The 13,807-nt window shown below is 37.4% G+C and overlaps 1 protein-coding gene across 4 annotated transcripts in view; it reads left to right on the top strand.

Annotated features, from left to right (window-relative positions):
- Positions 1–13,807, top strand: part of TRIM37 (tripartite motif containing 37) — a 48,161-nt gene that overhangs the window by 1,604 nt on the left and 32,750 nt on the right. For 3 of the 4 annotated variants that reach the window (XM_073315506.1, XM_073315504.1, XM_073315503.1), the window contains exons 3-10: positions 1,107–1,208; positions 2,504–2,544; positions 3,633–3,749; positions 6,341–6,428; positions 6,926–7,048; positions 8,411–8,534; positions 11,017–11,084; positions 13,465–13,589. In XM_073315506.1, coding sequence (XP_073171607.1) covers positions 1,107–1,208; positions 2,504–2,544; positions 3,633–3,749; positions 6,341–6,428; positions 6,926–7,048; positions 8,411–8,534; positions 11,017–11,084; positions 13,465–13,589 — 788 coding nt within the window. Of the gene's footprint in view, positions 1–1,106; positions 1,209–2,503; positions 2,545–3,632; positions 3,750–3,828; positions 5,185–6,340; positions 6,429–6,925; positions 7,049–8,410; positions 8,535–11,016; positions 11,085–13,464; positions 13,590–13,807 lie in introns of those variants that run through there. The other variant, XM_073315505.1, reaches the window with a different exon arrangement.

Raw genomic sequence — 13,807 nt, 5'->3', positions numbered from 1 at the left:
AGGAGACAAGTTTTTTGAGGTATGGAAAGGTTTATGAAAGGAGAGAATGAGAAGATTGAGACTGTTTAGTTTAGATAGGAGATATAAGGGAAATTGACCATCGTAGCTCTAGCAAATTAACTATTCAGCTATAGTTACTCTGGAATAAGCGATTTTTGAGCGGTCCTTTGGATTCTTTCCAATTCGTCCACCTCTTTTTCTAAATTGTGGTGCCCAGAATTGGACACAGTACTCCAGCTGGGGCCTCAGCAGTGCTGAGTAGAGCGGGACAGTTACCTCTCATGTCTTACATACAACACTCCTGTTAATACACCCCAGAATCATATTTGCCTTTTTTGCAGTCACATCACATTTTGGCAATTCATATTCAGTTGAATTTTGATATATTGGAGATGGTTCAGTGTGTATGATTAAAGGATTGGAAAACATGTCTTACAGTGATAAACTTAAGGAGCTTGAGCTTTCTAACTTAATAAAGAGAGGGTTAAAGGGTGAGATCAGTCTATAAGTGCCCACATGGGGAACAAATATTTGATGATGTGCTCTTTGGTCCAGCAGGCTATTATAACAACATCCAATGACAGTAAGTAGTTAGGCAACTTCAGACTGGAAATAAGGTGTACATTTTTAACAGTGAGGGTAATTAATTAGGGTAATTGGATGTTTCTTTAAAAATATGCTCTAGTTGAAATAGGAATTATTGTGGAGAAGTTCTATGGCCTTTGTTAACAGGAGGTCAGACTAAATGATCACATCGGCCCTCCTGGCTTAAGAATCTGATTCTGTATGTGTAGAGTGCTTGTTCATTCAGTGTCATACACATACAAGTGGGAATAGTGTCTTTTGGCTACAGACATATACAGATGGAAACAAATAGTGATAAAACAAAGTGAACTAACAGCATGTTCATGGAAAAAGAGAAAATGGGGAAAGTGTGATCCATGGTTGTTTGTCTTGGGACCACCATCGTGATTCAAGTTCAACATGTCATCCGTAGCCTTGCAGAGTAGGACTCATTGTTATTAAATCTGATGGTTTGACTGCTGAACATCTGACCAGCTTCAAGTATATATCTTAACACTGGTGTGAATCTAAACTTTTTTCAGAGCATTGCTGAGGTGTTCCGATGTTTTATTTGTATGGAAAAGTTGCGTGATGCACGTCTGTGTCCACATTGCTCCAAGCTATGTTGTTTCAGTTGCATTCGGGTAAGTTCACATTTTATTTTCTAATTTCTGTGTATGTATAGATTATTAACTAAAGAGCTACAGGGCAAACTTACCTTGTGTCCTTGTTGGAGCACTGAGAGTTTCCTTTCCTTACTCTGTTCTCCTTGTTTCTCCCTATAAAAGTTAGACTTGTACCATGACCAACCCTTTTTGGATCACTCAACGCTGCTTAATTGGCTGGAAGAGTCACTTTTGAGCATTAAGCATACAACAGTCCCTTCCTCTAACATCTCATAAGGGGCCTTTTCAGTGGTGCCTGTTTGGGAAATGAGACCTAGATCTGCAGTACAGAGTTCTGCTAGGCCATGATACTTTTGTCATTTGTGAGGCCCTGTCCATACTAAAGCAGGCTTCTCCTCATCTGAAAACTGCTTAACTTATTCAAACCACTACTATGTCTAAAGTCTCGGATTAAAAACTCCTCTCTGCCAGAACAAGGTTTCTCAGCCCGTGGGCTACGACCCAAAACTGGGTCACCAGAAAGTGTCAAAGGGTCATGGGGCTGGCTGAACTCAGCTCTGTGCTCTGGATGTTGTGATGTGTTGAACAGTGTAGCAGATTTGGCCCACCTTGGCCCTTTGACATGACAACAGAGGGATGGATGGACCAAATTTGAATGAGGGGCACTGTGACCCCATGCGCCACGTAACAATTCCCAGAATGGGGACCTGAGCCCAGCTGGGCCCCCAGGACAGGAGCTGGGAGGGTGCAGTTGGTGTCACAGTCTCCCGTAGATACTTCCCCCCTCCAATATAATTCACCACCCCACTACCACATGACACCCCATTTGCCATACCCCATCCTGCTCTCCATCTCTTCCAGAATGAGTAGCAGAATATGTGGTTCTTTGAAAAGTAGTGTGTAGAGGCAGAGCGAAATACCTGCAATATCTTGGCTTTTTACTAGAATATACCCCTTAGTGTATGACTGTCTGATAGATTCTGTGGCTTCTGGTGATATGCCAGACATCTCAAAAGTCCCTTTACTGTAACAGTAGAACTGTTGTTAAACCAACACTCCCCACCCAAAAAAAAAAACCCCTTCTGTTTCTTGTGGGGGTTAAAATAGTTACATGTTAAACTGAGATTGCTTGTACTGGCTAAATCCCATGAATTTAAATCATGAGTGTAAATAAGGGAAAAATACAGGAGGATTGGCACAGAAAAAATGACTTCCAGTATAATTGAGACAAAAGTGAAACCAGTGTGTGTGAATGTTCCATATCTTTAACTCTCTTGTGTGTCTCAAACTGTGCCCATTCTCTTTTTCTATAGCGTTGGCTGACTGAACAAAGAGCTCAGTGCCCTCACTGTCGGTAAGATATTTTTAATAAGTTAGAAATACATTGTAACTCTGTAGTCAGCTTTCTTATGGTTATTAGGTGTGTGGGGTTTTGTTGGGTTTTTTTGTCTCTGTAAGTATACCATGTGTATCACAAGTTTCTCTTTTGAAGGTTGTACTTAATGTGATATGAAGCCTTATTTAAACTGGCAAAGTAATTATTTTTAATCTTTTTTTAGTGTGGCCAGGACTGACCTATGTAAAATCTTGATGATCCCCACCATGTTATTGCACCCATTTAAGGGATATAACCACACCTAGCCAGAAGAAGTGGACAGGACTCCTCTCAGAACTATTCAGTGTCACTCCTTGAATGGCCAGCATAGGGACCAAACAACGCTTCTAGCTTTTAGACTGACTGAAATTTACCCTCTTTCTATAGATCTGAGAGACAGACATTTCCAGGAATAAACATGATGCAGCATGCCCAAAGAGGCAAGCAGCATGCACATTCTTAACATTTGTGTCCCATAAGTACAGAGCTTGAAAAAATCCACTTTCTAATGGCAAGTAAGACACTTTTTCTTGTGAGGTGGGTGAGCAACCAATTTCTTCAGAATGTAAGCTCTTTATATTAAAAGCAAACAAACCAAAAACCTTAAAGTTCTAAGCCTGATGGGTTTTGAAAATAACCTTTTAAATGTGAACTTATGCATTGTAGACAAACAGCTTTATTGTATCTGCTACTACTCATATGTTTCCTAGCGAAAGAGTGGAATTGACAAAACCAATCCGTTTCATTAGTGTTCTTTAGAACCTTGAAATCCTGAAACGGAGTTCTTGAATCTGGGGCTTTTTTGCCTTCCTCTGCAACAAGGGGCATGGGTCACTTGCAGGTTTAAACTATATAAATGGTGAATTCTCTGTAACTTGAAGTCTTTAAACCATGATTTGAGGACTTCAGTAACTCAGCCAGAGGTTAGGAGTCTGTTTCTGGAGTGAGTGAGGTTCTGTGGCCTGCAATGTGCAGGAGTCACACTAGATGATCACGATAGTCCCCTCCAACCTTACAGTCTATGAATCTAACTTCAGCTTTTTCTTTTTCTTTTTCTTTTCTTTCAGCGCCCCACTCCAGCTACGGGAACTTGTAAACTGTCGTTGGGCAGAAGAAGTTACGCAACAGCTTGACACACTTCAACTATGCAATCTCACTAAGCATGAAGAAAATGAAAAAGACAAGTATGTAGAATAGACTCTTCTAAAATTTGAGGATTTTGTAGTTTGTCTCAAAAACAGCAAATCTTTAATTGCACCCTCTTAAAATTAGGGAATGGATTGTAGTTCCTAAGTACTGAAAACTGAAATTTGCTACCATGTTGTAGAAGCAGTCAGTAAGTATGCTTCCTTTTACGCTGTCCAGCTGAAAGGTGGTAAGAGGTTGGCAGTTGGTTTTTTATTTATTTATTTATTTCTAGAAATGGTACCAGTTTCTGTAAGTAGCACTAAAAGCTAAGACTTTACAGGTCTTTCTGTTTTTATTACCTTGAAAGTTACAGTTGGATTAGCCTGGCCTAATGTACTTTGAGTGAAGGGCATGGGAAGACTGAGGAGGGCTGCCTCTTTCATATTGCACGTAGCCATTCACAGTGACCATATGGACACTAGATGATGAAAGCAAAGAGGACATTGTACAGATTCCTCTGATAATGCATTCAGAAACCTAAAGGGACTCCTGGATGTGCTAGTACATAAGCCTAGACAAGTCTTTATGTGTTTGTTTCCCCTGTGACATTTGGTCTAAGGCATGCACTGTCTAAAATCCCTCCATGTAGGATTTGCAGTGATGTGGATAACTAAGACTTATTGGTCATGTATTGTGCAACTGTTGCTTGTAAATGCCATTTCTCCTTGGATTTCCTACAGTGGAGAAAGAACTATGTGAACCAACTTCTTAAATCTTCTGATACTGGCATCCTCTGATACTTGGATAGCATGAAAAATACAGTGCTAATATCACAGCAAAAAGGCATCCCCCTTTGGAGAACTGCAAATTGCAATATTTCTTAATATTGCTGATTTGTGTAGTTTGTTTTATTGCTAATCATTATAGCTCATGGAATAGAGAAAGGTGCTGGAGTAAATCTCATTGAGCGAGTATTGAGAGTTGCTGCAAAGAATGGTCGGAATACAGCAGGAAATAAGGGAGGATGTACAAAGATGAAAAAGGGGATAGGGAAAAAAGGAAGGGTAAGAATAGTAGTTTGTTTTTTTCCCCCCCAAAGTAAGAATATTTTCCCACTGAGCAGTGGTGAATAAGGCAATTAAATAATTCATAATTATAACAAAGTATAGTAGTTCTTCAAGTTTTTGTCCATGTGGATCCCATTCAAGATACATGTGTGCCTCGTGTGTACTTTGAGGGCAGTCCACACTGAGAAACTGTCTTTAAGAACCACAGTTACTGTAAGGTAAGTGACTGTTCTGAACTGCATAAAGACATTATTCCATCCTTGATCTTTGTGCAGACTTCTCATTGACATCATTCAGAGATCTGCTGTGATGGTGCTTTATAAGCCTGCTCACAGACTATGAAGAATCTGGGACACTGTAGTGAAAAAACAATATTTAGAACTACAGCCAATGGTTCAGAAATCGGCCATTTTCATGCAGAAAGGTACAGAAAAAGAAAAAAATTGAGCTGGTGAAAAAGATAGCATTAGTTGAAGCCCCCAATTAAAGTTTAGTATAAAGCAACCCTTCAGATGTCACATTTCCCAGTTTAACTATCTGATGTCAAATGTATGCAAACTAAGACATTGAAATACTGAATTTGTGTGTATTTAATTTGTTGCATTCTGTGTAAGTAGTCCTTTTTCTTTAATTATTAGTTCTAGTTTCTCTATACTCTTCCAGTAAAGTTAGGTTGATAAAAAGTCATCAAAGAATTCATCTGAATGTGTATATCTTGCACAGAGTCCTGGAGACAGTATTATAACTGACTAGTTTCACCTTTACTGCAGAAGAAGGCTGGGACTTCTTATGATACATGAATCTGCTTTCTATATTCAGTGGCCACATATAGACAGGAAGTATCATACTGTTATATGGGAGTCCCTGAACAGTGTGTTTTGTCATCTGGGTCTGGCACTGATAAAAATTTTACAGTAAAGCCAGGCCTCCATGGCCCTCTTATAACTTGAAAGGAACATAAAGGGAAATCAAGTTGCTCAAGTATCTTGGACCCAGAGTGCTAAGTGGAGCTGAGAAATCTGTGTTTAAAGAAACTCGTCATTTGCCATTTACTTTGAGAGAGTAGTCTTGTTACATATGAACAAGTTAAAATATTCTTCTAGTTCTTCTTCTAGTTAAAATATTGATTCATCACTTTGGCACCTAGGTGCCACATTGATCCACACCTCAGAATACTTTAGGTTTACTCAATCTTTCTGAGTTACTAGATTGTTGGCGTTTCAATCATTTGAAATTTTTAGCTTCTAGAATCAGTGAATTTAAAGCCTGTATACCAAAGCAAAGTATACCATGCAGATAAGATGGTGCTTAAAACAAGCTTCCAGAGTACGCTTTCTTACCTCCAGGAGAAACTTCCTGGGAAGATGATATATGGGAGACGAAGTAAAACGATGGCATGCTTTGCAGTGCAAGAAGAATACAACTAATTAATTTTGCTGTTGGGACACCATTTGTAACTCCTAGATTTTGTGCTTTGCTCTCAAAACCATGTCAACAAAACAAATCAAGCTGCTGAACCTTTTGCAGTCTCCACGCACCACTATGTAATTTCCTATCACTGTTGTGTTTTTTTTTTTAAGGTGTGAAAACCATCATGAAAAACTCAGTGTATTCTGCTGGACATGTAAGAAATGTATCTGCCACCAGTGTGCTCTCTGGGGAGGAATGGTGAGTAGGCTTATAGCATGTCATGTCCACGTGGAGAGTAGGAAATTATCTCAGATCTCCATCTATCTAATACTGTACCAGTTAAATATTCCCAAGTGAGACACACCTCATATTTGGGAATGTAAGTGGTTGAGTGTCACTAATTCAGTTTTTTGCTGGAGTGTTAGCTCAAAATACATATAGCCCTTTGAATATAAAACCATTCCCTTCCCCCCCCCCCCCCAACTTAATTAGCCCAAGTATTGCACAGTAAATGCTGGGGCTCATTTTGGATGAGTGCTCCATCTCCAAATAGCTCTCTACAGGAAGCATTTCTGGTGCAGAAGCCAGATCCAAGACTTGTTACTAAGGGAAGTGAAAGACACAGACTTCCTACAGACAATCTGCTCTGGATCTTTCCCAAATTGAATGGTACCACAGAAGGGGAAAAACTCCTAATTTAACAGGGATGGAGTACAGCTAAAATATGATGTTTTGTCGATCCTTTCTTTTAATAGCATGGAGGACATACTTTTAAGCCATTAGCTGAAATTTATGAGCAACATGTCACAAAAGTGAATGAGGAGGTAGCAAAACTTCGGAGGAGACTCATGGAGCTAATCAGTCTAGTGCAAGAAGTGGTAAGAAAATGTTTCATCAAAATGTATACCTTATATATACCCTCTTACACCTGTATAATGTGTTGATTATATTCAGGTTATCTATAGCATAAGAGAAGTAGGTGGTGATATAGTTAAAGCAGTACAATTCCCATAGCATGAGTGCAATCATATGAGTATAAGGGTGCCTTGGAATACTGGTATATGGCGCCTTTTATACCAGTATAACCCTGCCCATGCTAAAGATTGTGTCAGTAAAAAAGCGCCCCCACACACCTATAACTGGTATAGTGTTACATGTACAAAAAGTACCAGGCCTTAGTGGGGTAAGCTGAAGGTCTGAAATTCTGTTGGGGTGTTTCAGCCCCTCAGTTCTGGGGGAGACTTTGCTGATCTCTGTGCAGTTTAGTGTGCAAACCTTTTGAATAAGATAGAAACCAAAGTAAAATAGAATCCCATTTGCTCTGCATGGACATATACTATCCCTTTTTGCACTACTGTAAGAGAAGGAGTTTGCCTATTGCTCTTGGTCATAATTTTCTCTCTTTGTTGTGCTGTGGTGTGCTGTGTACATACTGGTTAGTTAGCCACTCTTCATCCCAGAGATGTCTGACGTTTTTTGGTGCTGTGGTATGTGTATATGGTCGAGATGATTCCAGGATGAAAGGCACTAATGTAAAGTAAACTGTGTGTGCAATCATTTTTCCTTTTCTGCTTACGGATGCTACTTGTTCTATGTAGTACCCCTGTGCAGAAGAAGAAACGAGTAGTTCCAAGAGAGTGTTTAATTTGTCATAGCAAGTATTTTATGTGTTTGTCTATGATGAGAAAAATATATTCCTTTTAGTTTAACCTTCCGTCAACCACCAGAGGGCAACTGCATTCTCTGCTATTTTACTACCAGTTATGCTGTTCATCTGTAGCTTTTACAGTGTTTCAAAAATGGCTTACTATATACCTTAAGAACTCAGTTTTGGATGTGTTCAATAGTCTTCATTTTGATAGTCTGTTAACTTTTCTAGGTTATCCAAAGAAAGAAAACACTTTTGGCATGTCTCTACTTTAATTAGTACTTCTAAATGTATATCGCTAATTGCATAGTAGCAAACCTAAGGGGGAAGAGAATTATAGGCAACAGTGAAATCTTCTTCTGACCTTTAAGTTGCTCATAAGTTTACATAGAGGCTTATTTTCCCAAACAGTTAAAACATAAACTATTTTTGTTCTACATAAAATATATTTCCCCCCTTCCTCTGTATTTCCTAATCCTTGTCAAGGGAAAAGCATTCAGTTGAAATGGACAGGGTATGATGAGAGGCAGAGATATGGACAAAAACAGAAGGTTATTCCTTTTTTGTACGTTACCTCTGAACTGTCCTTTAGGAGAGGAATGTAGAGGCAGTGCGCAGCGCAAAGGATGAGCGAGTTCGGGAAATTAGGAATGCAGTGGAGATGATGATTGCCCGATTAGATACTCAACTGAAGAACAAGCTTATAACACTAATGGGTAGGTATTCACCTTATCTGATGTAAGTGGAAGAAACAGACTGAAGTTGAAAATCTTCTGGCAAATTTTTTTTTCTAGAAACAAAACTGCACCTCCAGCAGTTTCCTGGCTTCAAGTTGAAGACAGAAGACTTCTAAATATATCAGTGTCATTAGTTAATGTGTGGTTACTGTGATATAATGCATTTTGTTAGATGTAACTATGCTCTGATTCCATGAAAAGCTACTGTATATTAACTCAGATTACGTGTACCACTTTGCTAGGATAAATGATCATACAGCCCTTTGAAGATGTAAAGTGCCAAGTATTATTTCCCGATTGCTGTAATTTGTCACCTCTGATATCTACTATCCAAACCTAACTTTAAAAAATATTATTTCTGTATGGAATATTTCTGCTGAGTAGCATTTCAGATTGGTAATTAAATAAATATTGTCCAGTAGTGAGAGCAGGGTATCGGGGAGGAATCAGAACTTCTAGGTTTTGTTCCTGACTCTGTCGCTGACTTTGGTCCAGCTATTTAACCTCTCCCTCTATTTAGCCTTTTTACAAATGGGAAGTAGGTAGAGTATACCCAGGGGAACTTATGCTTGTATAACACTTATTAAAAAAAAAACACAAAACCATGAGATACTTACGTGTAAAGCAATTTGTAGTGCAGTCTTTGGGTTTCCCTCTGTAAATAATTTATTTTTTAAATAAAACTTGTATTTTAAATATATTTTGTCCCAGATTAGAAACATCTCTACAATTGACTCTTAGGTTCATTCTTGGAGACAACATGGTTCAACGGCTAGAACATTGGACTGGAAATCAGGAGACCTGGATTATATTCCCAACTCTGCCATTGACTTTGTGTGACTTTTTTGCAAATCACTTTGCCTTAGCTTCTCCAATCATACTTGCATTCCATTGTTAACGGCTGTGTAAGAGCTAATATTATAATTATCCTAAATTGGAATATCGGCCTCTTTGAAAATAGGGGAGATGAGAACACTTTTTTTAGGGATTTAGTCATGCAATATACAAAACTAAATCTGTAGACTGGAAACTCATGGAGATACGGACTGTCTCTGAGCCCAACTATAATACGAACCATAAATAATAATAAACTATGCTGAAAACTTACTCTTGACATTTGAAATTTTGCTCAGAAGAAAATATAAAATCAGAACTTTACATACTGGAAAAGGATACAGACCGTATTAAATACATCTTTTCAAAGCTACCATATTTTTATATTGTATAGAGACTAAATCATGATAACAAGTGTAATACCCTATCTACATTTTTAACATAATTACTTAATTTTTAGCAAAAAAAATCCTCTTAAATTCTTCTAATTAAACTATTTCTAAGTTAAATCTGCAATGAGTGCACTTTACCATATCATACTGAATACTTATGGTCAAATAAATTTGTTAGTCTCTAAGGTGCCACAAGTACTCCTTTTATTTTTGCGAATACAGACTAACATGGTTGCTACTCTTAATACTGAATACTGTAATCAATCGCAAAATTTGTTTAGTGGTTCAGTGATTGAAGGTCAGTCATTAAACTGTTTACGAATTCCTTCTTTATATGACAGGTTTCAGAGTAGCAGCTGTGTTAGTCTGTATTTGCAAAAAGAAAAGGAGTACTTGTGGCACCTTAGAGACTAACCAATTTATTTGAGCATAAGCTTTCGTGAGCTACAGCTCACTTCATTGGATGCATTCAGTGGAAAATACAGTGGGGAGATTTATATACATAGAGAACATGAAACAATGGGTGTTACCATACATGTTGTAACGAGAGTGATCACTTAAGGTGAGCTATTTCCAGCAGGAGAGTGGGGGGGGAAGCCTTTTGTAGTGATAATTAAGGTAAAGATAATCCTCTTTATATGGTTAACACAGAATAATACTTTGCACTTATATAGCACCTTTTCTTCAAGGATCTCAGATTCCTTTACAACAATTAATGTGTGATTTGAGAAAAAGCAAATCTAGTTATAGACTCAAAATAAGAGTTGATTTTTCTTTCTTCTTTGTCTTGTCACAGCCTTAATGGTAGTTGATGTTTAAATATAGTGTTTCTATATTACAATGTTTAATTATATTTTCCTTAAAAGGTTTAAGGCCTAGAAAAGTGATTTTTGAATTAGATTTCAGATGTTATAAAAGGAGGTTTGGTCAGATCAGAGTGAGTTCAATGAAATCCAGATCTGCTCTTCTCTCAAAAGCCTCTGTCATTTCTGGGACACCAAGAATGCTTCATTAATGTCTTAAACCTCAAGTGAATCATTCACTGCAGCTCTAATTAAAAAGACAGGCTTCCTTTAAAATGTGTTCTCTATCAACCTTGATATATTTAGAAATCCTTTACCTTAAATTTAGAGCAATCTCCAAAAGGGAGGTTCATTTCTTTAAAAACAAAACAAAAATCAACAACAAAAAAACACCATCACCGCAAGACACATGATCTCATTTCTTTTAAACAGGTCAAAAGACATCACTCACCCAAGAAACTGAACTTCTGGAGTCCCTGCTGCAGGAAGTAGAACATCAGGTGATTTAAAACAAAAACAAAAAAACCCCACCACCACCCCACAGTTAAAATGTTGGAAGCTACATGAAGACACTTGATGAACTTGCCACTTTTGTTACTCTAAATTATGCATTAATCAGTAAGGTTGAACTGGGTTTAGATAAGTCACCCAAAATTCCTTTTAAAAAAAACTGTGGCTTCCATCTCTAAATCAGGAACAACCTTTGATTTAATCTCTTCTGTCTTTTGAATAGCTAGTACAGAAGTAATTAGCAGTTATGAAAAGACAACATTTATTATTTATTCATTTATTTAGCATAGCTTAGTGCTTGGAGCACAAGACTGATTTTTGCCCACAGGTTATGAATAGCAGTAATTAAAACAAAAAAGCAGAACTGGCCAGTTTTCACTCTGCAGTTCTGGAAAGTTATGAGATGCATGCAGCAAACAGCAGCTGTGGGAAGATGGCACAGCATTGTTTTTTTTCCACTGAGTTCACTTTTGGAAGGTTGTTGGGGGGGTTTTTCCCCTCACAGTCAGAGGGTTAGGAATTTTTTGTAAGTGAAAGCTTAAATTCTGCAGAAATTGATGTTAATCCTGGAAGAGTTTCTGCTTGCCCTGAGTTAGTATGTTCCCAAATGGATTTTTCAAGCCTTGTGTGTAATAATTCTCTCATGACACTGGTTGGTGCTTTAAATTTCCAAAAAAAAATCTTCAGAACTCCTGAAGAAGAAATCTTTTCTGTGCATGCACTTAACCTTCTGTTCTGTATTCTTTTTTTCTGTGTTCCAGTGAATGGTATTAGCTCAAATTCACTACCTGTTCTGGAAATGCCCTTCGCCCCTTGCACTTGAGGCAGCTTTTTTCAGAACCATATTTTCATGTCTGATGCACCAGCTAGTGTTCTTCAGCAAATCCTGCTATATGTTGTGTGTGAGCCTGTTTTTTTTTTTCTTTCTGTTTCCACTAGATTCCAAAACCCTTTTTTGCTATAGAGTGACCTCTGTAGATGAGGACTTTTTTTTTTTTTTAAACTTTTTTCACCCTTTTAATGTGGTAAGGATTTCAATCCATGTGCATCTTTGCAGAGCAGTTTTGTATTGTATAGAACTCATTAAAATACAGTGAACTGGAACTATAAGACCATACCCCAAAAAAAGGTAGGTAACTTAAGTCATATTTCAAATATTTACTGTAGCCATGATTCTTAAACAGTAGACAGATGTCTCTGTATCTCCCAAATTTCTGAGATTTACTAGAACTCTTTAAAAAGTTACATTATACGTCCACCAGTTATCAAGAGGCTTTAAATTTTATATTCTTTTTATTGATTTAATATCAAAAATGCATATAATTCTTGTCAAAAATGCATATAATGCGTGGTAGAAAGTTTTACATTTACAGCTCAGGCACACTGTTCCTACCTTTCAATTATACAGAAGAAGTAGAGTATATTTAGTTATTTTTGCAACTACTTAACTATTTAAAATGTCTGTTTCCAGCTGTTCAAAGGAAACAAGATTAGATTATTTCCCCTCTTTCTTTGTTCAGAAGTGGTTGTTACTACTTGAAGCATCTAGTGTTGAAAAGGTACACTTTATTACACGCTTAAAACGTTTTGGCTTTGTGTGCTGAATTGAAGGAAGGGAGGTTACATTTATATTCCAGATTGTTCTTTTGTGAGATAATGTACTTTTTGATTAGTTGATTTGAGTATTGGCTTAAAGCTCATTTGAATTAAAAATGAATATAAAACTGTTTAACAGTGAGAGTGCCACAGAACACTAAGGAGGGAAAGTGTAAAACACCCTCCTTAATGTACTGGGTTATATAATAGATTAAACTTAATCATGTCAAAGCCTAGTCAAGTTTCACCTATACATTGCATAATAACAGAGGTCACAGCTGGTATAGTACTTTGCCTGGGGCAGTGACAAGATAAAACAAACACACCTGTACCTAGTACAAACACTTATGACCTTCAGACTGAAAAGTCACCTTAGTACACAGTAGCTGCTAATGAAATTTTTAAAACACTTTAAAATTGTTTAAATACTACAGCACTATAATTCTCACATTAGGGTTCAAGAGCCCTCAAAATCATGTAAGTAGAGAGAACACTGGCTTAATTTTATTTAATTTCTTGTAAAAACAATTATGGGAACAATATGGAAATTTGTTGCCACCACCACTTTTTTTTACAACCTTGAAAACAGACAAATTCAAAGGAAGCTCTAACAAACATAACTCTGTCAATATGGAAAGCACTATTGTTGTCTTTCTCTCTGAACCTGCAGTAGATGTTACCTCCTGTATTGACATGTCTTCATTTAAAAAATTAAGCCAAAATCTGTGGGTTTTCTTTAACGATATTGTAATTTATCTGCTTTCTTCTCTGCAGCTAAGATCATGCAGTAAGAGTGAGTTGATATCTAAAAGCTCGGAGATTCTGATGATGTTTCAGCAGGTTCACCGGAAGCCTATGGCATCCTTTGTCACTACTCCTGTCCCTCCAGACTTCACAAGGTACAGCCTGGCATTTCCTTTATTTTGCAAGTTTTTGTTTGACCTTGAAAGCTAAAGCATTAAAGCAGTTTGGTTTAGTCTTACAAAACAAAACAAAAAAAAAACCCACAACAAAAAATTAACTTCACGAACATCTGAATGGTTTTGAGCATTGTGGAATGGTTAGTGTGGAGAAAAATTCTCCTAATGTATAAAATATTCAAAAACTGCAGTGTAAG

The sequence above is a fragment of the Lepidochelys kempii genome, chromosome 17 (assembly GCF_965140265.1).
Source record: "Lepidochelys kempii isolate rLepKem1 chromosome 17, rLepKem1.hap2, whole genome shotgun sequence".
Lineage (NCBI taxonomy): Eukaryota > Metazoa > Chordata > Testudines > Cheloniidae > Lepidochelys > Lepidochelys kempii.
Note: the sequence above shows the minus strand (reverse complement) of the source record. Positions and strands in the feature narration are given on the sequence as shown.